At 44.9% G+C, this 26,623-nt stretch overlaps 1 protein-coding gene across 4 annotated transcripts in view; it reads right to left on the reverse strand.

Moving 5' to 3' along the window:
• LOC122932980 (biotin--protein ligase-like) overlaps window positions 1-26,623 on the reverse strand; it is a 176,383-nt gene that overhangs the window by 84,220 nt on the left and 65,540 nt on the right. For all 4 annotated transcript variants that reach the window (XM_044287682.1, XM_044287683.1, XM_044287685.1 and 1 more), the window contains exon 7: window positions 22,253-22,521. In XM_044287682.1, the coding sequence (XP_044143617.1) occupies window positions 22,253-22,521 (269 nt within the window). The remainder of the gene's footprint in view (window positions 1-22,252; window positions 22,522-26,623) is intronic.

Raw genomic sequence — 26,623 nt, forward strand, 5'->3', positions numbered from 1 at the left:
TAGGACATGTTCTATTTTTTTTCGGGATCAGAATTGCGGACCCGGAGAAATGAATAGGTCCGCAATTCCGTTCCGCAAAATGCGGAACAGAATTGCGGACGTGTGAATGGACCCTTAATCTAAGTATTTGGTTGTCACTTATCGGATAATCTTTTTCTCGTTAGTGGCTGAGTTGATTGCTGTACTTAGTGTCCTCTCAGTCTTGTACTTCGGGTCCATTCACCCGTCCATAGTTCTGGGTTCGCATCTGTTCCACAATTTTGCGGAACGGGTGCAGACCCATTCATTTCAGCACCGTTTCCTGGTCTGCATCCGTAGTTCCATTCCGCAGCCCCACAAAAAAAAGATAGAGCATTTCCTATTCTTGCCCGCAATCACTGTATTTCTATCATAGGGCTGGCTATGTGCGGTCCGAAAATTCGTAAAGCACACGGCCGCTATCAGTGTTTTGTGGATCTGCAATATGCGGACCGCAAAACACTTACGGACGTGTGAATGGACCCTTAAAGTGAATATACGTGCGCTGACAAACAGGCAGTTATCGGGAAGAACTTTCCTTCTTGATATTTGCCAGTTCTTCAGTGGAGGTGAGAGCTGCATTTACATGCTGCGATCACCTCCGCTGCCACCGCTCGTCCTCATACAGATTCATTGTTTCTGGGCAGCAAAGTGTTAATGACTGGCAACATATTTCGTAGTAACTATCATTCCAAATAATCTGCCTGACAATTGGGTTGTGTAAATCTGCCTTTATACACAGCAGCAGATAATCTGAACAAAAGCTGCAGTGTAAAGCAAGTGGGATAGACAAAGCAGCAGCCCGAGCCTCTGATAAAACGACACAATTGCTGCAAGCGTTGTCCTTGAAGTACCGGAAATCTGAAGGTTACTGCATTTGAATACGAGGAAAATGAGTAAAGCAGAGCAAAGATAAAAAAATGCGGGCCTGACGCCACCGCCCTCCTACAACACAAGATCCAGGTGCTTCCATCCCAATGTTCAATGTGGTGCACCACTTATGAAACTAGGGGAAGACCAAGCTGTAAAGACCCCCCTCTCATCATGGGCCCGCACCAGGGTCATGGCACGCATGCCCTTGGATATAGGAAGGCTTAAACGCCTGCCTCTGTTTTGCCGATACTGGTCTCACCTCTGATGCCAGAACTGGAGAAAAAAAAAAAATTTGAGGGCAAAAAATTGTGTGAGAACACCCCTACCCCATTCTGGTTCATCACAACCAATGCAGACAGGTTTTGGGAATTCCTTGGGGAACTGTGGCTTTTCCTGTCCCCTTTCCTCCGACAGATGCATGGAGCAGGAGAGCACGGAGATTCTGCACATTCCTCCCGCATTGATCCTTGAGAACCTGATACGGCCGGCGCTCAATCACATGCATTCACAATGACATCAGCTACCACACACACTAAGCAGGTGGCCACCAGCAGCCTCACCTCACATCTGGTATTGTCATCGGCCACAGGGTCCCGTCTGATTGTAATTTTTTTTTTAATCTGTAACACTTTTTTTTTGTTCGAGAAAAGTCAAAATGAAAACACAGGTTCCTTTTATATCCTGCCGACGGACTGAAAAAGGTCATAAAATATAATAACTATAATAAAATGTTAGAAAAAAATGGGGGGAAATTTAAAAAAAAAAAAATATTTCTGTGTTCGTATATACATTTTTATGATTTAATTGAACAGTATTATTTATTTAAACTGCATGGGAGTGAAAAAGTACCTTAGTTTTCTAACCACTTTCATCTAAGCCAGGGACACTCAGGCTGGGTTCACACCTGAGCGTTTTACAGCGCGTTCCTAAGCGCTGTAAAACGCTCAACAAGGAGAAACCAATGCTTCCCTATGGGAATGGTTCTCACCTGGGCGTTTTACAGCGCGCACGAACGCGCTGTAAAACGCCCGATGCCCCAAGAAGTACATGAGCTTCTTTGGGGCGTCTTGTAGCACGTTCCTGTACATAGACTTTTGGGAACGCACGACAATGGGCATTCGCTTGTCTCTGTATGCGCGATTGCAAACGCCCGTACAATCGCGCATACAGAGCGCTCCATCGCGAACGCTCAGGTGTGAACCCAGCGTTAGGCTGGGTTCACACCTGAGCGTTTTACAGCGCGTTCCTACGCGCTGTAAAACGCTCAACAAGGAAAAACCAATGCTTCCCTATCGGCATGGTTCTCACCTGGGCGTTTTACAGCGCGCACGAACACGCTGTAAAACGCCCGACGCCCCAAGAAGTACATGAGCTTCTTTGGGGCGTCTTGTAGCGCGTTCCTGTACATAGACTTTTGAGAACGCGCGACAATGGGCGTTCGCTTGTCTCTGTATGCGCAATTGCAAATGCCGATACAATCGCGCATACAGAGCGCTCCATGGCGAACGCTCAGGTGTGAACCCAGCGTTAACCTACTACCTTCCAGCTGTTGTAAAACTCCCACCATGTCCTGCTAAAGGCTGATAGCTGGGCATACTGGGAGTTGTAGTTTTGCAACAGCTGGAAGGCCTCAGGTTGGGCATCCCTGATCTGAGCAGGTATCTCAAGTCTTGGCTGTACCGCCTGGCAAAGCTTATCAAAGTGAAACGCGTGTCGACGTGGGCAACACACCAAGGCCAAAGGGCCCTCAACATGACCAAGGGTAGGTGATTACTTTTTGAATTGGGTTTATGTGGCTACATGTACATCACTCAAGCTTACCGCTGTACCTTCCACGTGTTTTGCGGCGTTAGTCAGCATTACAATGACGTGTTACGTTCAAGCTTACCGGTATGTTACACAGTGACCTTATAGCAAGCGTGTTTTATGTTTTTAATATAGCGCTGACACAAATGCTGTGCTTAACACATATTTGTATTGATTGGCGTAAATAGGGTCATGGTTGACCCGTTATAAGGGCCAATTCAGACTGAACTCTTTGTCTCCTTCCAGAGTCCAAATCTGATTTAAAAAAAAACACCTCAAAACAGCCTCACATTCATTTCAATGGGAAGCATGGGAAAATGAAGCAGCGTGCCCCATCTTAGGGCGGAATCCACGCTGAATCTCTCATTGAAATGAATAGAAAGCATAAAAAAAAAACGCTCAATACGTGTCTGTGCAGGGGAGAACAAAAGTAAGCAGGGTTAGCTATATCATAGTGCCCCAGCAGAACCAAATACCACAGAGCACCACAAAATACCACCCCTGCAGAACCAAATACCACAGAGCACCACAAAATACTGCCCCAGCAGAACCAAATACCACAGAGTACCACAAAATACCGCCCCAGCAGAACCAAATACCACAGAGCACCACAAAATACCGCCCCAGCAGAACCAAATACCACAGAGCACCACAAAATACTGCCCCAGCAGAACCAAATACCACAGAGCACCACAAAAAACTGCCCCAGCAGAACTAAATACCACAGAGCACCACAAAATACTGCCCCAGCAGAACCAAATACCACAGAGCACCACAAAATACTGCCCCAGCAGAACCAAATACCACAGAGCACCACAAAATACCGCCCCTGCAGAACCAAATACCACAGAGCACCACAAAATACTGCCCCAGCAGAACCAAATACCACAGAGCACCACAAAAAACTGCCCCAGCAGAACTAAATACCACAGAGCACCACAAAATACTGCCCCAGCAGAACCAAATACCACAGAGCACCACAAAATACTGCCCCAGCAGAACCAAATACCACAGAGTACCACAAAATACCGCCCCTGCAGAACCAAATACCACAGAGCACCACAAAATACCGCCCCAGCAGAACCAAATACCACAGAGCACCACAAAATACTGCCCCAGCAGAACCAAATACCACAGAGCACCACAAAAAACTGCCCCAGCAGAACTAAATACCACAGAGCACCACAAAATACTGCCCCAGCAGAACCAAATACCACAGTGCAACACAAAATACTGCCCCAGCAGAACCAAATACCACAGAGCACCACAAAATACTGCCCCAGCAGAACCAAATACCACAGAGCACCACAAAATACTGCCCCAGCAGAACCAAATACCACAGTGCAACACAAAATACTGCCCCAGCAGAACCAAATACCACAGAGCACCACAAAATACCGCCCCAGCAGAACCAAATACCACAGAGCACCACAAAATACTGCCCCAGCAGAACCAAATACCACAGAGCACCACAAAATACTGCCCCAGCAGAACCAAATACCACAGAGCACCACAAAAAACTGCCCCAGCAGAACTAAATACCACAGTGCAACACAAAATACTGCCCCAGCAGAGCTATATACCACAGTGCAACACAAAATACTGCCCCTGCAGAACTATATACCACAGTGCAACACAAAATACTGCCCCTGCAGAGCTATATACCACAGTGCAACACAAAATACTGCCCCTGCAGAACCAAATACCACAGTGCAGAGCAAAATACTGCCCCAGCAGAACAAAATACCACAGTGCAACACAAAATATTGCCCCAGCAGAACCAAATACCACAGTGCAGAGCAAAATACTGACCCAGCGGAACCAAATACCACAGTGCAACACAAAGTACCGCCCCAGCAGAACCAAATACCGCCCCAGCAGAACCAAATACCACAGTGCAACACAAAATATTGCCCCAGCAGAACCAAATACCACAGTGCAGAGCAAAATACCGACCCAGCGGAACCAAATACCACAGTGCAACACAAAATACTGCCCCAGCAGAACCAAATACCACAGTGCAGCACAATATACTGCCCCAGCATAACCAAATACCACAGTGTTTTTTGGTGTGTTTTGTCTGTTTTTTAGCGCGGATCCACTCCAAAAGCCACGAGCTGAAAATGCCGTTTTGTATTGAAGTAATCACCCATTAGATTAAAAAATGCACTGAAAAACTGCATCAAAACAGTTTAAGAAAACGTGCTGAAAAAAACCACTCGCTGATTCCGCACTGAATTTTCTAGGCGGATTTTTTCAAAATTCATGGTGTGAACATACCCTTAGTATTTTTAGATTCCTCATCACGTGTCTGCACTTTAATTTGTGGTACAGTGGCCTCAGTTCCCCCTTTGATATTGATGGGCCATGCTGAGGGATGGGTCATTATATCTCAATATCTGAACTCCCGGCATCCCCCCCCCACCCCCCGATTAGCTGTTTGAAGAGGCCAATGAGGTCACGTTCATCGGTCACGTGGTTCCCATTCCGGTATATGTGCCTGAGCTGCAAAACCAAGCACTGCCTCTATGCAATATATGCCACTGATATGCAAGCTGCACCCTCTGTAAGGCTTTGAGACGAATAAAGGAGCGATTTTATCTATTGGCGAGAGTCGCACTTTACATTCTACTACTTCTGGATCTCTTTGGTCTTGTTGCTAAGCAACTCCGTTTTGTCAAGTTACCGAAGTCTCAGAAGACCTCCCATGCATGCAGGATTGCAGACCTGATAAGGTAGTGCCACTATGTTTGGTAAGCTGATCAGTGAGGGCGGCGGGAGTTGCACCCGTACGATCAGATACTAATGACCTATCCTCAAAATCCTGAACAACCCTTTTAAGGCCACAGTCTGATTTTTTATTTTTTTGGGCAGACCCTGAAGATTTCCATTGGCCGATACTCAACATCTATCATCTGACACGTTGGATTTCAATATGTCACACTCTACCGGTTTCTTAAGTGGTGTAAAAGGTATATCATTCCATTATATTTTAAAAAAACACATAACGGCACCAAATTTTTGGGATACAATCCATTTATACAAGAGCTCTGGAGCCTCACAAACAAGGAAAAAGTAAGAACAAAGGGGGAGACTTATCAAAACTACTGTAACGGAAAACTGGTTTAGTTGCCCATAGCAACCAATCAGATTCCACCAAAGGAGGTCTGAAAAATGAAAGCTGGAATCTGATTGGTTGCTAAGGGCAACTAAGTAAGCTTTCCTTTCCACACAGAGAAGGAGATTTATCAAAAGTGGTGTAGGGAAAACTGGCTTAGTTGCCCATAGCAACCAATCAGATACCAGTTTCATTTTCTGTAGGAGCTCTGAAAAATGAAAGGTGGGATCTGACTGGTTGCTAAGGGCAACTAAACCAGTTTTCCTTTCCATGCAGAGTGTTTTGAAAGTCATCTCCAAGCAGAAGCGGCCTTGTTGTCCATAGCAACCAGCGTCCACTTACCGCTCCGTTCCCTAATAAGGAGTTTGTTTTCAAAGATGAAAGCTAAGCGCTGATTGGTTGCCCTAGGCAACAAGGCCGCTTCTTCTCTGAGACAATTTTCATGAGGCCCCAACAAGGGTTAAAAATAAAAAAAAAGGAAAGAAATGTGAAATCCGTCTCTACCGAAATCCCACAGACTCCAAATCAGCGTGAGGGGAAATGAAATGTTCCTTTTACAATTAAAAGGACACTTGAGCCTCAAGGATATGAGGTGTTATGACTGAAAACTTCACGTGAATACAAAATAAGATTGTTAAAATATTTGCACTTGCGGTATAATTGGAAGAAAATTAGGCCGCAGGGACTGGGAGCAACAAGAGGGGGAAAGATTCTGATATTTTTAACGCGTTTATGGGGGGTCAGTGTCAGCTAATTCTGAGCAGGGAGCTGGATTTTCGAGACAATCATTTGATTATCTGAAAACAAAATTAACCCGTGGCCTTTGACTCGCAGCGGATTAAAAGTCAAACACAAATTAACCTGTTTCAAATGAAATAAGTAACTCAGCGCCACGACCCTGACTACCTAAATCAGGAGTTTTACTACTTTCTCAGTTTTTATTTTTTTAAATACTTTTTATTTATTTAGGATGGCACTGGATGTTCTAAAATAAAGAAAGTTTTGAAAAGGGGATGACCGCCAATATGGACGCCACTATAGCTCCGTTACGGACTGCCCCCCAGCGCTCAAATCTGAGTGGATATGAAAGCTGGCAGATTTCTCACTAAATAAATTGGGTAGGAACCAAAAAGACTACAAGTCCGGGGGGTTGTCACACAGCTTTCTGAGCTTCCTGATTGTCAGGAAGAAGGATGTGATAATACATAAATGTGGCCTCCATTACAGCCCCTCCAAAGGTCATCTCCAGGGGCAGATTGGGAACATCAAGTGGCCCTGCAAAAAAAGTGGCCCCATGTTAGAGGAGGGTTTAAACTGACAGAAGGCGGCAAACACAGGTAGGAGGGGACAACAGAAGTAGGAGGGGACAACACAAGGAGGAGGGGACAACAGAAGTAGGCAGGGTCAGCAATATTGTAGTGCAGCACAAAATACTGCCCCAGCAGAACCAAATACCAGAGTAAGGCACAATATACTGCCCCAGCAGAGCAAACTACCACAGTACAGCACGAAATACTGCCCCAACAGAACCAAATACCACAGTAAGGCACAAAATACTGCCCCAGCAGAACCAAATACCACAGTAAGGCACAAAATACCACCCCAGCAGAACCAAATACCACAGTAAAGCACAAAATACCGCCCCAGCAGAGCAAACTACCACAGTAAGGCACAAAATACCGCCCCAGCAGAACCAAATAACACAGTGCTGCACAATATACTGCCCCAGCAGAACCAAATAACACAGTGCTGCACAATATACTGCCCCAGCAGAACCAAATACCACAAAGCACGACAATATGCTGCCCCAGCAGAACCAAATACCACAGTAAGGCACAAAATACTGCCCCAGCAGAGCTAAATACTATAGAGCACCTCAAAATACTGCCCCAGCAGAACCAAATACCACAGTAAGGCACAAAATACTGCCCCAGCAGAGCAAAATACCACAGTAAGGCACAAAATACTGCCCCAGCAGAACCAAATACCACAGTACAGCACAAAATACTGCCCCAGCAGAACCAAATACCACAGTACAGCACAAAATACTGCCCCAGCAGAACCAAATACCAGAGTAAGGCACAAAATACCACCCCAGCAGAGCAAACTACCACAGTACAGCACAAAATACTGCCCCAACAGAAGCAAATACCACAGTAAGGCACAAAATACTGCCCCAGCAGAACCAAATACCACAGTAAGGCACAAAATACTGCCCCAGCAGAGCTAAATACTATAGAGCACCTCAAAATACTGCCCCAGCAGAACCAAATACCACAAGCAGCACAATATACTGCCCCATCAGAACCAAATACCACAGTGCGGCACAAAATACTGCCCCAGCAGAGCTAAATACTATAGAGCACCTCAAAATACTGCCCCAGCAGAACCAAATACCACAGTAAGGCACAAAATACTGCCCCAGCAGAGCAAAATACCACAGTAAGGCACAAAATACTGCCCCAGCAGAACCAAATACCACAGTACAGCACAAAATACTGCCCCAGCAGAACCAAACACCACAGTGCACCACAATATACTGCCCCAGCAGAACCAAATTCCACAGTGCGGCACAAAATACTGCCCCAGCAGAGCTAAATACTATAGAGCACCTCAAAATACTGCCCCAGCAGAACCAAATACCACAGGGCAGCACAATATACTGCCCCAGCAGAGCCAAATACCACAGTGCAGCACAATGTACCGCCCCAGCAGTGCCAAATACCACAGTGCAGCACAATATACTGCCCCAGCAGAGCCAAATATTACAGTGCATCACAAAATACTGCCCCAGCAGAAGCAAATACCACAATGCATCACAAAATATTGCCCCAGCAGAACCAAATACCACAGTGCATCACAAAATATTGCCCCAGCAGAGCCAAATACCACAGTGCATCACAAAATACTGCCCCAGCAGAACCAAATAACACAGTGCATCACAAAATACTGCCCCAGCAGAGCCAAATACCACAGTGCATCACAAAATACTGCCCCAGCAGAGCCAAATACCACAGTGCATCACAAAATATTGATGCCCCCACCACAGTATTCAACTATATCACTGCATTGAGGACAGCAATATAGTTGGATACAGGAGGGCACCTGCAGCCACCAGCCAGATGCATAAGTACCAGTAGCTTTTATAAATGCTGAAAGCATTAGATCTTTATGTACCTGGCTGGTCGCCGTGAGGAGGGCTTGGGTATGGGCATTGGTCCACTAGGAAATTTTCCTGTAGGGTCATATGGCCAGTCCACCCCTGGTCAGCTCCCTTTTTCAGGCCGTACATTTGTATAGTTGTGCAAAAAATACATCCCGTGCAACGCTAGATTTGCCTTTCAAAACTAACGAGGGCCATAGTGTGTTACTAAATGGAACTTGGAACAGTAGAAGACTGTTTGCATTTAAGGGAAAGAGCATTAATTATAATTGGTTTGTCTGGTGGGGAAATATTTTTAGATGAGGGGCAAAATGGTGTAAAAAATAAAAGAAGCCTTTGTCACCTCACCGATCCCCCGCTTACAGAGTATGACACTTATCGGGTCCCCAACGGTCTCCGTTTCCTAGTCTGGGTTTGACGCACAGGAAATGGCAATAGATGCCCGCTCAGCCACTGGCTGCAACAAAGACCCAAGTAACCATCCCCTGCCAATTCCTGTGTGTCGTGGCCAGACCAGGAAGTGGAGACCCAGTAAGTACCGAAACGGCATCGGAGGGGAATAATGCTCCTTTAATTTTTTTAAACCATTCTGCCCCATATCTAAATTATTTTATCCTGCTGGACAAGTCCTTTAACACAGGTTCCATACCTGGAAGGCGCCCACAGTTACCATACTAAGGAAGCAATAGGTGCTCCTAAAATGTAATGCATTCACGCAAATCAAGTGTATCACGACTATAGTGGTTGGTAAGGGCGTCGTGCCCAGCTACCTCTCAGTCTGCCCCTATGTTTTGTATAGAAATAGATGCCACTCTGTCCAGATTTGTATATCGACGGTCCAACCTCTGCATACACCATTAGGCTACATGCACACGACCGTATGTGTTTTGCGGTCCGCAAATTGCGGTGTGCTGTCCGCGTTTTTTGCAGACCCATTGAAATGAATGGGTCCGCATCCTATCCGCAAAAAAAAACGGATCGGACACGGAAACAAAATACGGTCGTGTGCATGAGGACTTAATATGTGATCGGTGACGGTCCGACACCCGCACTTCCACCAATCGGGAACTGCACAGCTCTGTCCTGAGAATAAGCCATCCATATATAATTCTGGTCCGACACCAGCACATCCACCAATCGGGAACTACACGACTCCATCCTGAGGATATGCCATCCATATATAATTCCGGTCCGACACCCACACTTCCGCCAATCAGGAACTACACAGCTCCGTCCTGAAGATAGGCCAACCATATAACATTTCTGGACAAGCACTTTAAATGTAATGTGTCATCAGAAAATGTATAAATAAAAATATATATTTTAAGAATTTTCAGTGTTTTTTTTCAAAAAAATTTCATGTCCCTAACTACATTTAAAAAAATAATCCTAAAATCCTGCAGTTTTCACACTGGCCACTAGGTTAAATATGTCAAGACTAGGTGTTCTTCCTGTTCTGAGAGCAGTCACATGGGCCATGGACACAATGGACAGGAAGGGACCTCACTGACTTCTATCGGAGAGTTTTCTGGGCACGCTCTGTGACCTGTACAGCTGTCAGGAAGGAGGAGATAAGCTGTGATATCACCTATTGTGAATGGTGGATCCTGCGTTATCTAAACAAAGGTGTTATCTGTCATTGTAAATCTACCTTTGATGATAATGCAATGGATGCTGAAAACTTATCTGTACAGAACAGGAAGTCTCACTGTATTATTAGGCCTTGTGGCCAGTGCAAAAAAAAATAAAAAATCACCAAAAACGCTAAAGAAATATGTTTAATACAAAAACGTGATTTAAACAATTGGTCATTTTCTGATGACACAATCCCTTTAAGGGCACGGAGAAGCTTTGTTGTCTGTACAGCCATTAAAGGGTGTATTCTGAGGACATTACTTATGCAGTCAGCCCCGAGGCAGTGAGATTCAGGTCCTGCCAGTTCTATTTGTACCAGTCTTCTCACTTTTCACAATTTCTCAAAGCCTACAAATGAAGGAAAAGCATTCATCCAGCAATTCCATACGGCGGATTATGAATACATTACAAGGTGCAAGAAAACAGGCCTCGGTTCATCCACACCTGCAGAGCTGAATGCATAAACATAGGTGTTGCCTCCATATTAAGGCCTCATGCACACGACCGTTGTGTGCATCCGTGGCCGTTGTGCCGTTTTCCGTTTTTTTTCACGGACCCATTGACTTTCAATGGGTCCGTGGAAAAATCGGAAAATGCACCGTTTGGCAGCCGCATCCGTGAGCCGTGTTTCCTGGCCGTGAAAAAAATATGACCTGTCCTATTTTTTTCACGGCCAACGGTTCACGGGCCCATTCAAGTCAATGGGTCCGTGAAAGAACACGGATGCACACAAGATTGGCATCCGTGTCCGTGATCCGTGGCCGTAGGTTTTAGTTTCATACAGACGGATCCGAAGATCCGTCTGCATAAAAGCTTTTTCTGATCTAAGTTTTCACTTCGTGAAAACTCATTTCCGACAGTATATTCTAACACAGAAGCGTTCCCATGGTGATGGGGACGCTTCTAGTTAGAATACACTGCAAACTTTGTACAAGACTGCCCCCTGCTGCCTGGCAGCACCCGATCTCTTACAGGGGGATATGATAGTACAATTAACCCCATCATATCCCCCTGTAAGAGATCAGGGCTGCCAGGCAGCAGGGGGCAGACCCCCCCCCTCCCCAGTTTGAATATCATTGTGCGGCCCCCCCCTCCCCTGTTGTTAACTCGTTGGTGGCCAGTGTGCGCACCCCCCTCCCTCCCTCCCTCTATTGTTTTAATACATTGGGGCCAGTGTGCGCGCCCCCCCCCCCAACCCCCCCTCCCTCCCTCTATTGTTTTAATACATTGGGGCCAGTGTGCGCGCGCCCCCCCAACCCCCCCCCCCTCCCTCCCTCTATTGTTTTAATACATTGGGGCCAGTGTGCGCGCGCCCCCCCAACCCCCCCCCCTCCCTCCCTCTATTGTTTTAATACATTGGGGCCAGTGTGCGCACCCCCCCCAACCCCCCCCCCCCCTCCCTCCCTCTATTGTAATCATCATCGGTGGCAGCGGAGTAGAAGATTTTCATACTTACCTGCTTCTTGCTGCTGCGATGTCTGCGTCCGGCCGGGAGCTCCTCCTACTGGTAAGTGACAGGTCTGTGCGGCGCATTGCTGTCACTTACCAGTAGGAGGAGCTCCCGGCCGGACGCAGACATCGCAGCAGCAAGAAGCAGGTAAGTATGAAAATCTTCTACTCCGCTGCCACCGATGATGATTACAATAGAGGGAGGGGGGGGGGGGGGGGGGTTGGGGGGGCGCGCGCACACTGGCCCCAATGTATTAAAATAATAGAGGGGGGGTTGGGGGGCGCGCGCACACTGGCCCCAATGTATTAAAACAATAGAGGGAGGGAGGGGGGTGCGCACACTGGCCACCAACGAGTTAACAACAGGGGAGGGGGGGCCCACTGGCCACCAATGAGTTAAAAACAGGGGGGGGTCTGCCCCCTGCTGCCTGGCAGCACCTGCCAGGCAGCAGGGGGCAGTCATGTACACAGTTTTTTTGTATATTCTAACCTGAAGCGTCTCCATCACCATGGGAACGCCTCTGTGTTACAATATACTGTCGGAAATGAGTTTCACGATGTAGCTCATATCCGACAGTATATTCTAACATAGAGGCGTTCCCATGGTGATGGGGACGCTACAAGTTAAAATATACCATCGGATTGGAGAAAACTCCAATCCGATGGTATAACAGAACTCCAGACTTTACATTGAAAGTCAATGGGGACGGATCCGTTTGAAATGGCACCATATTGTGTCAACATCAAACGGATCCGTCCCCATTGACTTGCATTGTAATTCAGGACGGATCCGTTTGGCTCCGCACGGCCAGGCGGACACCAAAATGACTTTTTTTTCATGTCCGTGGATCCTCCAAAAATCAAGGAAGACCCACGGACGGAAAAACGGTCACGGATCACGGACCTACGGACCCCGTTTTTGCGGACCGTGTAAAAAAACGTTCGTGTGCAGGAGGCCTAAAGGACATCCCAATCCGACATCCTCTAGCTTTGATTCGTATTTTATTTTTCAGAATTTATAGATATATAGTTTACTCATTTCTTTATGGTATGCTGTATGATTTATTTACACCAGCCTGTTTTATTTTTGTACATTTTATGACAAATATTTTGTGTAAAAAAAAAAGTTTAAGTCATTTATGTTGAGAAGTACGTCACTTTTTGGCGGATGTTGCAGATTCGGTCGCAAAGGGGATTTACGGACGAATCTACAACTTTTTCCCGCTCACGCCATTCTTCCGAGGTGGCGGAAAAAGGGGGTAGCGTGGGCGGCCAGTCTTAATAAATGAACCCAAGTGTGTCATTTATTTTAGTCTTACTAATTATAGACTGTAGAAGAGAAATCACAAATTTTTTCTCTTTTTTTTAAAGTTTTTGAAATGTAGCTTTGTTGTATTTTTTTATTTATTTTTTAACTTTCCCTGATGACGGCCATATTGCAGGCACACACTTCTTTCCTATATTCAATGTACAGACCGTGCAGCAGGGTGTGTGTTTTACGGCAGCTGAAATGAATGAAAGTCAATTGACAAAGGAAGATATAGAGTAAAGCCCCCTCCCCATAGCCCTGAGAGTGACATAAGAGCTACACATAGAGCCTTATCTGTGTGTATAGTGTTGGTATCCTGCTTTACTCAGGCCTTTAACAGTAAAACAGAGCTGCCAATAATAATCCCCAGCCCTTTTATGACAATGAGAAGACTCTGCTTATTCTGTCTCAGTCTATACAGAAAAGCTGGCAAGTGATGGGCAGAAAATAGGTAGCAGCAGCTTATGGTATGCAATTTAGTGACTAGTTTGAAAAAGGCAATTTATTTATCAGGATACTTACTCAAAAATCTTACGATAAATTTCCTTCAAGGTATGCGATTATTATTGGACAAGGTCCAATGAGACTGGATTATAATTTAAAGAAGTAGAATACACTTGTCTCCCTGACATCAAGGAAATATTGGAATCCACCACAAGACCACAATTTTACCAGTGGCTAGCTTGCATATCCTCCCTGTTATATCAGCGACCCATGTCAACTGCCACCCCACCACCCTGTGCAAACACCGTGTCGATCATTCTGTTGCTGTTTCCGTGGATCTGGTGGTCTGGACACGTTGTCCCTCCTCTGTCCACCTGAAGAAGGCCTCGCTACCGGAATCCAATGTCTCATCATCCGCAGCAGGCCGTAGCCTGTGCTTCTCAGCCAGGTCTCCCCTGTCCGTCTGTAAGGCACACACGCTCCCAGTTTTCGAGAAGGCAAGTCTGTACATCCTAATCCTCCCCAACCTATGACTGGTTATCTCAGGGTACTTAAGGCACCTATCCCTAGGGGAGGGTGCCTGAGCAATAGGTTTAGAAGCTTGCAACACCCTGCAAAGGTGAGTTGTTTCTCTTTGTCTGCCCGTGTTCCAACTGCTGCCATATTTGTGGATTCTGACCCTCTGCCACATCACCTGTTCTGACCTTGGACCTGCTTCTTGGATTTGCACATAATCTGCCTGCCCTGACCTCAGCCTGTCCCTGACTACGGTTTTGCCTGATCCCTCGGTGCTCTGCACCAGTGTCTCTGACCCCCGTGGGTAGACTGTCAACCACACAGGAACTACACCAACAGGTCGGGGTGAAAATAGGAAGTTCTGCATGTAAACATCCTGCCAAGATGCAGTGATGTTGATGAGAAGGAAAGTGCTGACCTGAAAAACAGGTATAGGGGGTAAAATATGGAGTCTCTGGGGTACTCTGGGCAGATAAAATAATATTTCATTATGAAACCTTTAAAAAGTGGACATGAGATAGGGAGAAAGGAAGAAATGTTCTGACAGTTTGAAAAGATATGAAATAATTTGTCTGCCGCAGTATCAAGTCACTGTGTCGTTACTAGAAGATCTACATTTTTAGCTATCGTAGGAACTACGGCCCATGCTTTTGGTAGGGAGTGTGGCTAAATTGGTGTCTGAAGGTGTTTATTTTTTTATTTTATTTTTTTAAATCATTTCCTCATTGGAGAGTAAAATATAAAAAATATATAGAATAGAAAAAGATAAAACAGCCCCTGTGTATAATATATCACTGAGACGTCCGCCCATTCTTACCGGCCAAACTCCTCCAGTAATGAAGCTTTCATCCCCTCGCGCTACAGAAACTTTAGGTCCAAGACAATGACAAACTGCTGCTCTCAGACACGTGAAGCAATTAGGAACGTGTCATGTTCGACTTAGTCATCAGTTTAGTGACCGCTCGTAATGATGTGTCAAATTGCAAAGCCTAGCCAAAGACAGAGAGGTACTTTTCTGGTACCTTGCCGATTCTTACAGCTCTGCTCACAAATCACTAAACCAATAACAGTCTATCTACCAACAACCTACCTACAAATCTATATAATACATACATAAGTACAAAAAAAAAAAAATCACAGCAAAAAGAGAGAGAAAAAAACGGGATGGAATTAATTTAATGGCTGAATGAGCTCACAGTAGAGAAACAGCCGGAGTCTAATAAGAGTCGGTGTGTATATGTTTCCACCCTGACTGGTAAGATGCCAGTCAAGGCTCAGAGTCAAACAACAGGTGGAAGCGATTAGTCCTGTCACAGAAAGTTTGAAAAATGGATTCTAGGCCCGAGCTGACTAAATTGAATTTGACAGTGTTGTCCTAAAGATTCAGAGCTAGGGAGGGGAAAAAAATTCTATAGTTTAATTTGGAATCCCTTGATTATTCATTAGATCTCCAGATGGTCTCTGTTGATGTTTTACATATTAATATATATGTTGTATTATTGTTGGCAGGATTTGACTTGTTCTGTGGTCGGGATCTGCATAGGCTTCTAAGTGTCCTCATTAGCGCTGCGGAGGGGGGGGGGGAGGCGGAATATTTAAGCTCTCAAAACTGGCCGCGATGTACCTGTGAAGATTATATTCACATTCGAATAACAGCATAACAGCAGACATGTATGAAAACTAGGCAGCACGGGCATACATTTCCTCTGTAAACAGGAACCAGATGGGAACTAGACCAATTCGTTTCCAGAGATTCACCAATTTTTCTATTCGCCGGTCCGTAGAAAACAACAAGAGAGTAGATTCACTTAAAGGGGGTTGGCCCATCTGGGACATTGATGGCATATCTCTAGGAGGTGCGGGTCCCCGACGTGAGGGAGAACACACCGCTCCTGCGCAGCATGCTCTCCATTCATCGCTATAGTTGTTCTGAGAACAGGCAAGCGAACACATTCAGCTATTTTCAGAAGTCCCATAGCGGTAACTGGAGAGCGCACCGCCACCTCTCCCAGGGGCACACTGGGAAATTAAAGTGGACCTGGAAAAAATACTAAAAGTGGCCCCGTTTTGTAGTTGGGTCCAAATTGATAGAAGGCAAGGCCAGCAATACCACATTATATCACCCCAACAGAGCCAAATACCACAGTCCATCACAAAATACTGCCAGCAGCACAAAATACATCCCTAAAAACTTCCACTTGCCGGCCGCGAGGAGGGCCCAGGTGGCCCACTGGGAAATTTCCCTGTAAAGTCTATGGCCAATCCGCCCCTGCCGATATAGGACTGCTGGAAATATCCATCAATGTCCCAGATGGTAGTCCCCATCCTAATGACAAAGGATTGGAATCTGAATCGGGAAGTGGTGTAAAAAATTCTCAGCTGTATTGGTTACCTCCTCTGTACTTAAAGGGGTTGGTCACTTTCGGTCTAGGGTTGCTGAATGCTTTTGTCAGATGGCTATATGGCACTTACTAATATAATCTTTGTTGATATTCTGCACCATTTTCTATATTTCATAAGCTATTCCCTGTGTCAGTCAAGTCTTTTTGAGCTGTACACATGCAGTTCCTGTCCATTAAATGTCTTCTAAAGGAAGTTCAAGTGTTTTCCAGGCAAATACACTGCGCCTGCCATCTGCGCTTGGACTGTTAAGAGTTTAGGGTAGGTGCAATGTGTTAGAAATGGAGGTGGCCGAGTGATGTCTGGTCACATGACCCTCCTTCAGTGGCCATCTTATGGACAGGAGCTCTGTGTGGAAGCACAGAAGATTTTCTCAAAAAGGGGGCTTATAAAAATATAGAAAACCTTCACAGAATATCAACAAAGAATATATTAGTAAGTGGCATATTGTCATCTTACACAGACATTGGTCAACAGTACCCAGAAAGTGATCAAAACTTTTAACTGTTTAGCTTCAGGTTGCCTACTAACACTAGAGTAACCACCATAAACACGCATGCTTGGATTAGCACGTACTTTCTATGGGAAGGTGGGAATAAGTTGTTACCAGAGACCTCTAGCAGAAGACTATCTCCAGTGGGATCAACGTTTTGAGCGTGCCGAAATCCAACCTACCCAATGGTTCTGCCTCTTGACATCTGCAATCGAGGGATGGACGGAAAACCCAATATAAATAAGAATATTGGCCAGTTACGCTGATTTCTTTCATATTTATGGGCACTCTAACAAGGCGAGAATGTGTGGAAACAAGAAAAACTCTAAGCTGTTTACAAAGAGGGGAGGTTTGGATAGACCCCCAAGTCCTATGTTCTGCGAGCATTGTTCGAGGATCCAAAAATGGCACTTCACTATGGTACACAATGTATGGCTTACTTTATATCTGATGAGGGTCAAACTGTCATCATGCTTCTGATTGGTGAATAGGTTTTATATTACGTTTACCCTTGGAGGAGGCTTCTCCTGTGTTCACTGTTGCCCCCCTACTGGATAATGCTCTGAGCACAAGGTCTTCTCTCTTTAATCGTGCCTCGTGTGGGCAAGACCATGGTAGGAGGACTTTCATATCTGGTTAGGTATTGCTTTAGCCATATACAAATGTATAAAGCTGAAAGACAACGCTTCACCATCACCAAATTTTTTTAAAAGGGGATAAAATTTCTCGAGAGCATTTGAGATGACGGAAAGGTGAGAAAATGAGAGAGAGGAAAATGTCCAACTTAAAAAGCAATTGTCACACCAGATCTAATCCCTACATTTATTAACACAGCAGAGATACCTTGCTCTATCCAATCCATTATCCGCGGAACCTCAGAGATTCATCCAATCATCTCGCAGGCAGACAGTAAAGCCGCGTCACGCTGCAAATATCATCTGTAAGGCGTATTAAGGTGCACAAGACAAACCAACATCATAAAAACATAAAAACTACAAGCTGCTGTCCGATGGTCAAGTTATACAACGCAAGGACTAGAAGCCGAGAATAGTCTCCTATGATGAAGACAATTTTTTTTAGGGTTTGTGCAGACCATACGCAGAAGATCACAGCCGGCTGAAAGTTGCTTGGCAGCCAGATAATGAACTGGAAAGCAATAAATTTCCGTAACTGAGTCTATTACGGCACATTGAGATAATAAGACACCACTTCTATTAACCAGAACCGACAGTTGCCTGGCAAAGAAAATAGAGACAACACCTGAAAACTGGGAATCCTATCAGAATGACCCTACCTAATCAACCAGGGAGGCCCTCATCCTGAAATAGGGGGTTGCCCAAACCAGTTAGACAATTGGTAGGACTCTCTTTGAAGCCGGATTAATTTCTTCAATATATCCACCAGATATGAAACACCAATGGACATTTTGGTTCAATGGAATGACACATTTAGGGGAATGTAGGTAACGTAAAAGGGGTTGTCCCACAAAAAATACTCAACTGGATCTGAATGCTTTTGTAATAGAATGCAATTAAAAATTTAGTACGGTTATCAAATAAAATGTATTCGTTTAGCTCTGCCTGCTGTTTGTTCTTTTACTTATTTCTCTGTCCACCTTGGTAACATCGCTGAAGTGGTTGCACATCCTCAGTTCCACTCTTCAACTGCCTCCTGTTAGAAGCTGTGATGGTTACAGGGAATGAGCTGCAGCAGAAAGGACACAACACACCCTGAGCTGTGATAGGGCGAGAGCTACAGCAAAAAGGCCAAATGCCCTGAGAAAAAGACACGCCCCTGAGGTGCCAGCTGGAAATAAATCTAGCAGAGCGAGTGGAGTAATGAATGGGAAGAGTTCTGGATCCATGTGAAGTACAGGACTGGTTCTAGCTTTGTCATGTACTATGTCATGTCTGATTTTCATTTTTAACACATTTATCATGAGATAAGCCCCTTGGCTGCCTCCTTGTTTTTGCTGATGATACTAAGCTTAGTGTCAGGTAGTGCTAGCAGAGACTTTCAAAGGGTTACTGTTCTTTAGTTAAATTGTTGCTTCAAATAGCACAAAAAGTAGTTTGAATACATATACAAATGAGTTGTTCGGAGCACCGAGGACACTATTATTCCTTCCCTCTGCTCACTAAGTCCCTCCTATCCCTTGGTGATTGACAAGACCAGGCTTCTGAGAACTGCTCTTACCTGACTCCGTAATCTCGTGCGTGTGCCAGAATTTTGGCGCATGCACAGTAAATTATTCCTGTCCTGGAGAGAAGTGTAGTGCACATGCACTGAAATTCTGATGCCTGGTGCAAGGGGTGAAATAACGAGGTCAGGCGAGAGCTGTTCTCAGAAGTCTGGCCTAGGCAATTACCAAGAAGTAGGACAGGCATAGTAAGCAGAGGAGTGGAACAATGGTGCAACCAAGGGAAAAGGGCCCGCCCTAAGTGCTCCGAACAACTCGTTAGCATACTTTTTATTCTAATTGAAGCAATGGTTTGCCATAAGAAAGGGAACAAATTAAATGTTTCTGCTATGACTACCTGACACTATGCCTAGTTTAATAAGCAAAAAGAAGGTGACAGAATCCCTTTAAACAAAGCTTCGGGGAGGTACTGGCTCTCTTAAGGAAAATTAAAGGCAATGCTCCATGTTAGGGATCGACCGATATCCAGGATTTTGTACATTATCGGTATCGGCATCTAACCTTGCCAATATAATAATAATGCATATAAAGCGAATACTAGTGAGCGCTTCCATTATGGAAGCGCGCACTAGTATGCATCGGGTGCCGGGAGCGGGGAAGAAGTGCAGCAAGCGCTTCCGATACTCATCCTCCCTAGTCTTCTTTGATTGGGCCCGCGCTGCACTGTTCTGACCCCGTACAGAGTCGGGACGTAGTGCGCGCACTATGATCTCAAGCTGCATGCTGTCAGGTGACAGTGCAGCGCGGGCCGGAGAAGACAGGGGAGCGAGACGCCGGACCCGGAGATGAAGAGGAGCCGCGGCGCAGGAGAGGTGAGAAGTTTTTTTTATTTTATTCATTTGGAGGTCTTATAGTGGTTATATAGGTCTGATCTGAGGTCTGATAGGGGTTAATAAAGTCAGTGAGGGGGGTGGGGTGGAAATTGGGATTTGGCACTAGTATATTATAAATGTAAATTATAAATTGACTACCAACTAAGGGCTTTATTAATTTATAATTTACATTTATAATATACTAGTGCCAAGTGCAAATGCCCACCACCTCAGTGACTAACAACTAATATACAGTTGCAAGAAAAAGTATGTGAACCCTTTGGAATGATATGGATTTCTGCACAAATTGGTCATAAAATGTGATCTGATCTTCATCTAAGTCACAGCAATAGACAATCACAGTCTGCTTAAACTAATAACACACAAAGAATTAAATGTTACCATGTTTTTATTGAACACACCATGTAAACATTCACAGTGCAGGTGGAAAAAGTATGTGAACCCTTGGATTTAATAACTGGTTGAACCTCCTTTGGCAGCAATAACTTCAACCAAACGTTTCCTGTAGTTGCAGATCAGACGTGCACAACGGTCAGGAGTAATTCTTGACCATTCCTCTTTACAGAACTGTTTCAGTTCAGCAATATTCTTGGGATGTCTGGTGTGAATCGCTTTCTTGAGGTCATGCCACAGCATCTCAATCGGGTTGAGGTCAGGACTCTGACTGGGCCACTCCAGAAGGCGTATTTTCTTCTGTTTAAGCCATTCTGTTGTTGATTTACTTCTATGCTTTGGGTCGTTGTCCTGTTGCAACACCCATCTTCTGTTGAGCTTCAGCTGGTGGACAGATGGCCTTAAGTTCTCCTGCAAAATGTCTTGATAAACTTGGGAATTCATTTTTCCTTCGATGATAGCAATCCGTCCAGGCCCTGACAGCAGCAAAGCAGCCCCAAACCATGATGCCCCCACCACCATACTTCACAGTTGGGATGAGGTTTTGATGTTGGTGTGCTGTGCCTCTTTTTCTCCACACATAGTGTTGTGTGTTTCTTCCAAACAACTCAACTTTGGTTTCATCTGTCCACAGAATATTTTGCCAGTACTGCTGTGGAACATCCAGGTGCTCTTGTGCAAACTGTAAACGTGCAGCAATGTTTTTTTTGGACAGCAGTGGCTTCCTCTGTGGTATCCTCCCATGAAATCCATTCTTGTTTAGTATTTAACATATCGTAGATTCGCTAACAGGGATGTTAGCATATGCCAGAGACTTTTGTAAGTCTTTAGCTGACACTCTAGGATTCTTCTTCACCTCATTGAGCAGTCTGCACTGTGCTCTTGCAGTCATCTTTACAGGACGGCCACTCCTAGGGAGAGTAGCAGCAGTGCTGAACTTTCTCCATTTATAGACAATTTGTCTTACCGTGGACTGATGAACAGCAAGGCTTTTGGAGATACTTTTATAACCCTTTCCAGCTTTATGCAAGTCAACAATTCTTAATCGTAGGTCTTCTGAGAGCTCTTTTGTGCGAGGCATCATTCACATCAGGCAATGCTTCTTGTGAAAAGCAAACCCAGAACTGGTGTGTGTTTTTTATAGGGCAGGCAGCTGTAACCAACACCTCCAATCTCATCTCATTGATTGGACTCCAGTTGGCTGACACCTCACTCCAATTAGCTCTTGAGATGTCATTAGTCTAGGGGTTCACATACTTTTTCCACCTGCACTGTGAATGTTTACATGGTGTGTTCAATAAAAACATGATAACATTTAATTCTTTGTGTGTTATTAGTTTAAGCAGACTGTGATTGTCTATTGTTGTGACTTAGATGAAGATCAGATCACATTTTATGACCAATTTGTGCAGAAATCCATATCATTCCAAAGGGTTCACATACTTTTTATTGAAACTGTAATATATATATTATGAGATATAAAATATTGGTATAAATTATCGGCTATCGGTTCTAAAAAAATCAATATCGGTCAATCCCTACTCCATGGTAATGATGATAAAAGAAAGAATAAGACTTGGAAGAAGTCTAGGTTGAACTTACCCATCAAGAACACTAAACGTGGAGGTAGTGACCTCTGAAAACAGTACGGCTTTACCAAGCTTTTCGGTTTGGAGATTCTCCCGGTATCTGTTCATGTTGAAGTCCTCAGACGTGAAGCTTTCCTCTCCAGTGATGAGTGCACCTAGAGATGGAGTGATGTCCATATCATGCTGCGGGGAGTCGCAGATTTTCAAAGACATCTTGCTTGATTTTATCAAACCATTTTTGCTTCTTGATTGAATCCACTGGAGAACATCAGGGTAATCCTCCTGTACGAGAGACACAAACATGAAGTACGGTGATTACCACAAAAGGGTCTCATTACAAATAACATAGAGCTGAAGTGATTATTTCGCTCTACAACTTCCTAATAGACTTTATGTTTCAATTCCTCACCGTTTTTAGGATCTCTGTTTGCTGTCAGTGAATGAGAATACTGTTGTTTATATGGTGAGGACTTGGAGCACAAAGGAGGAGATTTATTTAGCTAAATTCTGCTTTAATGTGTGCCAAAAAAAACTGGTGTGCACGTGCAGTGTCCTGAAACACACTGCTTAATATTGGGATTGTGTTTCATGAAAATGTGCTTGTGCCTGAGTTCCCTTAAAGTTGCACAGGGAGGGGAAGGTTCTAACAAGCCTCCCAGGGCTGACTCTGCTCTGCTCAGAGAGGAGAAGAAGAAGAAGAAGGAGGAGAGTGTGATGTCTGAGGAAAAAGCGGCATCTCAGCAGCCATTTTGGAGAGTTATCTAAACTCCAGAGTTAGTTCCATGTACCAGCCCATAGAAGGGAAAGATTATAGAAGTATATGACTATACAGCACAGCAGAGATAGTCCATCCCTCCAGCCTGGAGAAACAAGGGATTGGTTGTTATAGAGGATAATACCCCTTATGCAACTTTTGGGAACTAACCTGAGCCATTGTAGAAGCTGCCTTGCTGTAAATGACTTTTGCGCACATTGATGACCTATGGATCAGCTTCAGTAAAGTACTGGGAATTTGTTAATAGAACTGGTCTCCTTATTGTGCAAACTTATCACCTGTTTGCACCTTACGGTGCTGGCGTCATGAACACCAAGGACCCTGCCTCCACGGCACCTTAAACCCACACCACCAAGGGCACCTCAACCACCATCTGGCGGGAGTCCATGGACAACAGAGTGTGCCCCGAAGGAACTGGTGCTGTCCTTTTATTCACTGCACGCCGGGGACAGGGAGCGCTGCTAACCGTGAGTCAAACTGCTACTACCCCCATCGGCCCACCATAACTCACACATATTGCCCCTGCGGCCCGGTCGCTGCACATGCACCACAAGTATGATGTGTTTTAGAAACTTTTTACTCCTTCTCAGCTAGAGGGTGTGGCTTAGCGGGAAAGAGATGGGGCTTTGTGAGCAAAGGGCGTGGCTTAAAGGGGACTGTGTATTTAGATCTTGAAGTGGTAATGCTGCCCTCAAGCTCCGGTCCTAACGATCATGCGATCACTGGGTGCCAGGTAACTGAATGAACTCCTGGGTCTTAGCACACCCAGATCAGCTCTACAGTGAGGCTCAGCAGCCTTGTATGAATTTAAAAAAAGTATTTTGGTTGCACCTTTTGCTATTAAAAAGGTATGAAAACATTTTTCCCTTTATTTTTTCATTTTCCCTGAATACAAAAATTAAAAACAATAAAATACTAAAAATAAAAATGACGTAAAAATAAAGATCTATGCATCTATGATAAAATGTGCAAAAATCTAAGTTATGGCTTTCAAAGACGTATGTACTGAAAAGAATGGAAAATATGTCTGATCAGGAACGGAGGTAAATGGCCTGGTCTTGAACTGGTTACACCACTATTAGCATTATCAGCAGTGTCCTCATGTATTTCTATTACCCCATCTGCTCCCTCTAGAAGTCGGAGCTCTACATGTAATGTCATGAAGCTGGGTACCCTATAATAACTAGGCAGAGTGGCCAGGGGTGGATTAAGTGCATTATAGGTAGGGTTGCCCCTCGGCCGGCATCTCACCAGCAGGGCCGGTATTTCAGTGGCCCTGCCGATGCCGGTAATTTTTTTCTACCAGCAATATTAGATAAGAAGAAGCAGAGAAGGGGGCACTAATGGGGGCATTACTCTTACTGGGGGGCACTAATAGGGGCATTATTCTTACTGGGAGCACTAATGGGGGCATTATACTTACTGGGGGGGCACTAATGAGGGGCATTAATTCTAGGGGGCACTAATGGGGCATTATTCATTCTGGGGCGCACTAATTGGGTAATTATTCTTACTGGGGGGCACTAATGGGGTCATTACTCTAACTAGGGGCACTAATGAGGGCATTAATTCTGGGGCACACTAATGTGGACATTTCTATTACTGGGTGCATTAATATTGCTGGGGGCACTAATGGGGACATTAATATTATTGGGAGCCACAGTATATACTCAGTACTCAGAGAGCTATTACTGTATTATCTGTGGTGTTACATAGGACTGCAGGTACTATCTACTACACTATTTGTATTCAGAGTATCCGAGTACAAATATTGTAGTGGATGTCACCTGCAGTCCCATGTAATGCCACAGATAACAGTGATAATGATCTGAGTACAGATAATGTATAAGATGTTCCCTGCAGTCCTACGTAACACCCCACATCGCACAATGATAACTCTCTGGGTACAGATAATGTGAGTAGATGATACTGCAGTCTTTGATGCTCAAAGCTGGCACACCATCCTCATTCTGCAAGAGGGAGGAAGCGGGGACTGCAGTGGAGAGTCGGCCTACAAAGCGGCCCTGAGCTGGTTAGCGAATAGTGGGAATAGAATCTGTGCGGCCACACAGTCCAGGGAGACACTGCAGCGCTCAGCCCTGCTGAATGTATTCTGTAATGTGGCATTCGGACCGGTGTTGGGCCCCACAGAGATGTCAGGCCCGAGGCTGCCGACCCAAAAGCCCCTATTATAATCCACCATTGACAGTGGCTACTCAGGAGTTCAGGTGGATGATGGCCTCCATGGCCATGTTACTGCTGATGATACTTCCCTGATTTTATAAACTGCAGAGGCTATTGTACGGATATAACATTACAGAAGATTTTGGCACTCTACTAGCATAAAACGACATGATGGACGAGCATTGTAATGAAGTCCGAGACTGCTGAAAAGAAGATTGTGAAGAATGATGTAACACCAATTAACATGATGCAGTTCTCCGTGCTGAGATCCAGAGCGGGGCTGAAAAGCATGACCCGTGAATGGATGGGCCTGGGAGCTCCATGTGGTTAGCTCCTTCATGGATAGTAAGGCCAGGTATCACACTGGCAGAAGACCATATGTCTGTATCACATCAGCCCCGTCAGGTTCCCGTCAATGTGCGGTTTATCTTAATCCCACGCTGTAACCTCTGATTACATTCTGGCTGTGTGGTTACAACGAATCTGAACATCCCGAAGGAAATAAACCCCGGACAGACATTTTCTATGCAATCTGTGTCATGATCACGAGGGATCATCTTTTTTTTTTCCAAAGAACTAGGTCTGCAAAAATCACAAAAAAGGGGCAAGAACGTCTGCAGATTTAAGTGTACTGTCTATAAATGCAGCCTAACTGGGCATGAAGTCACCACTACTGGATTAGTTGACCGTTGGACAATGGCATGGAGAGGACAACCTTGATGTTGATTTCCAAGTAGGTGGTGATAATCAGGGGTGTAACTAGAGAGAGTAATTGATCATATTCCACACTTCAGTTTTGACCAGCGCAGAACCCACTGTGTCTCAAGGACCTACTTCCCCAGAGAGAATCGTAACCCTATTCTTGTTTTGAGGTCTGCACCCACTTCAACTCAGATGGATATTGAAACATGCTTTTTGAATTAATGTCCGTTCAGCCACAATATCATAAGTGAGGATGAGTAGGGATGCTGTGATTCTCAATTGGCGTTCCAATGTTATCCAAGGTTATTTGATGGAACTGAGGTCAGATCTCTGTATAGGTCAGTGACGTTCTTCCACATTCTAGGGGCATTTTCCAGGACAAGCTGGTAAGGTGCAGTCTATGGGTCTAGTTCCAAAAGTAAGAAGTACATTCTCATGTACCTGTTAGGTCCTTCTCAAGAGGCCAAAATTGAGAAGGCGGTGCAATTTTTTTTTAGAATACAACCTGAAAATTACAGTACTTCCCCTATAACACATCTCGGAAGACTCCCTACATATCTCCTCCCAACTCTCCACCGAAAACAGATGTCTGGCATACTTACCAATGTTGCAGTTGGTAAATTCGGGACAAAGAGGCCCTCAAACCATGGGGGACACACATTTACGAGCCCCACTTATTTTCAGCCTAGGACACCTTGAATTAGCAAGAACTGTCTAAAGTCT

The sequence above is a fragment of the Bufo gargarizans genome, chromosome 3 (genome assembly GCF_014858855.1).
Source record: "Bufo gargarizans isolate SCDJY-AF-19 chromosome 3, ASM1485885v1, whole genome shotgun sequence".
NCBI lineage: Eukaryota > Metazoa > Chordata > Amphibia > Anura > Bufonidae > Bufo > Bufo gargarizans.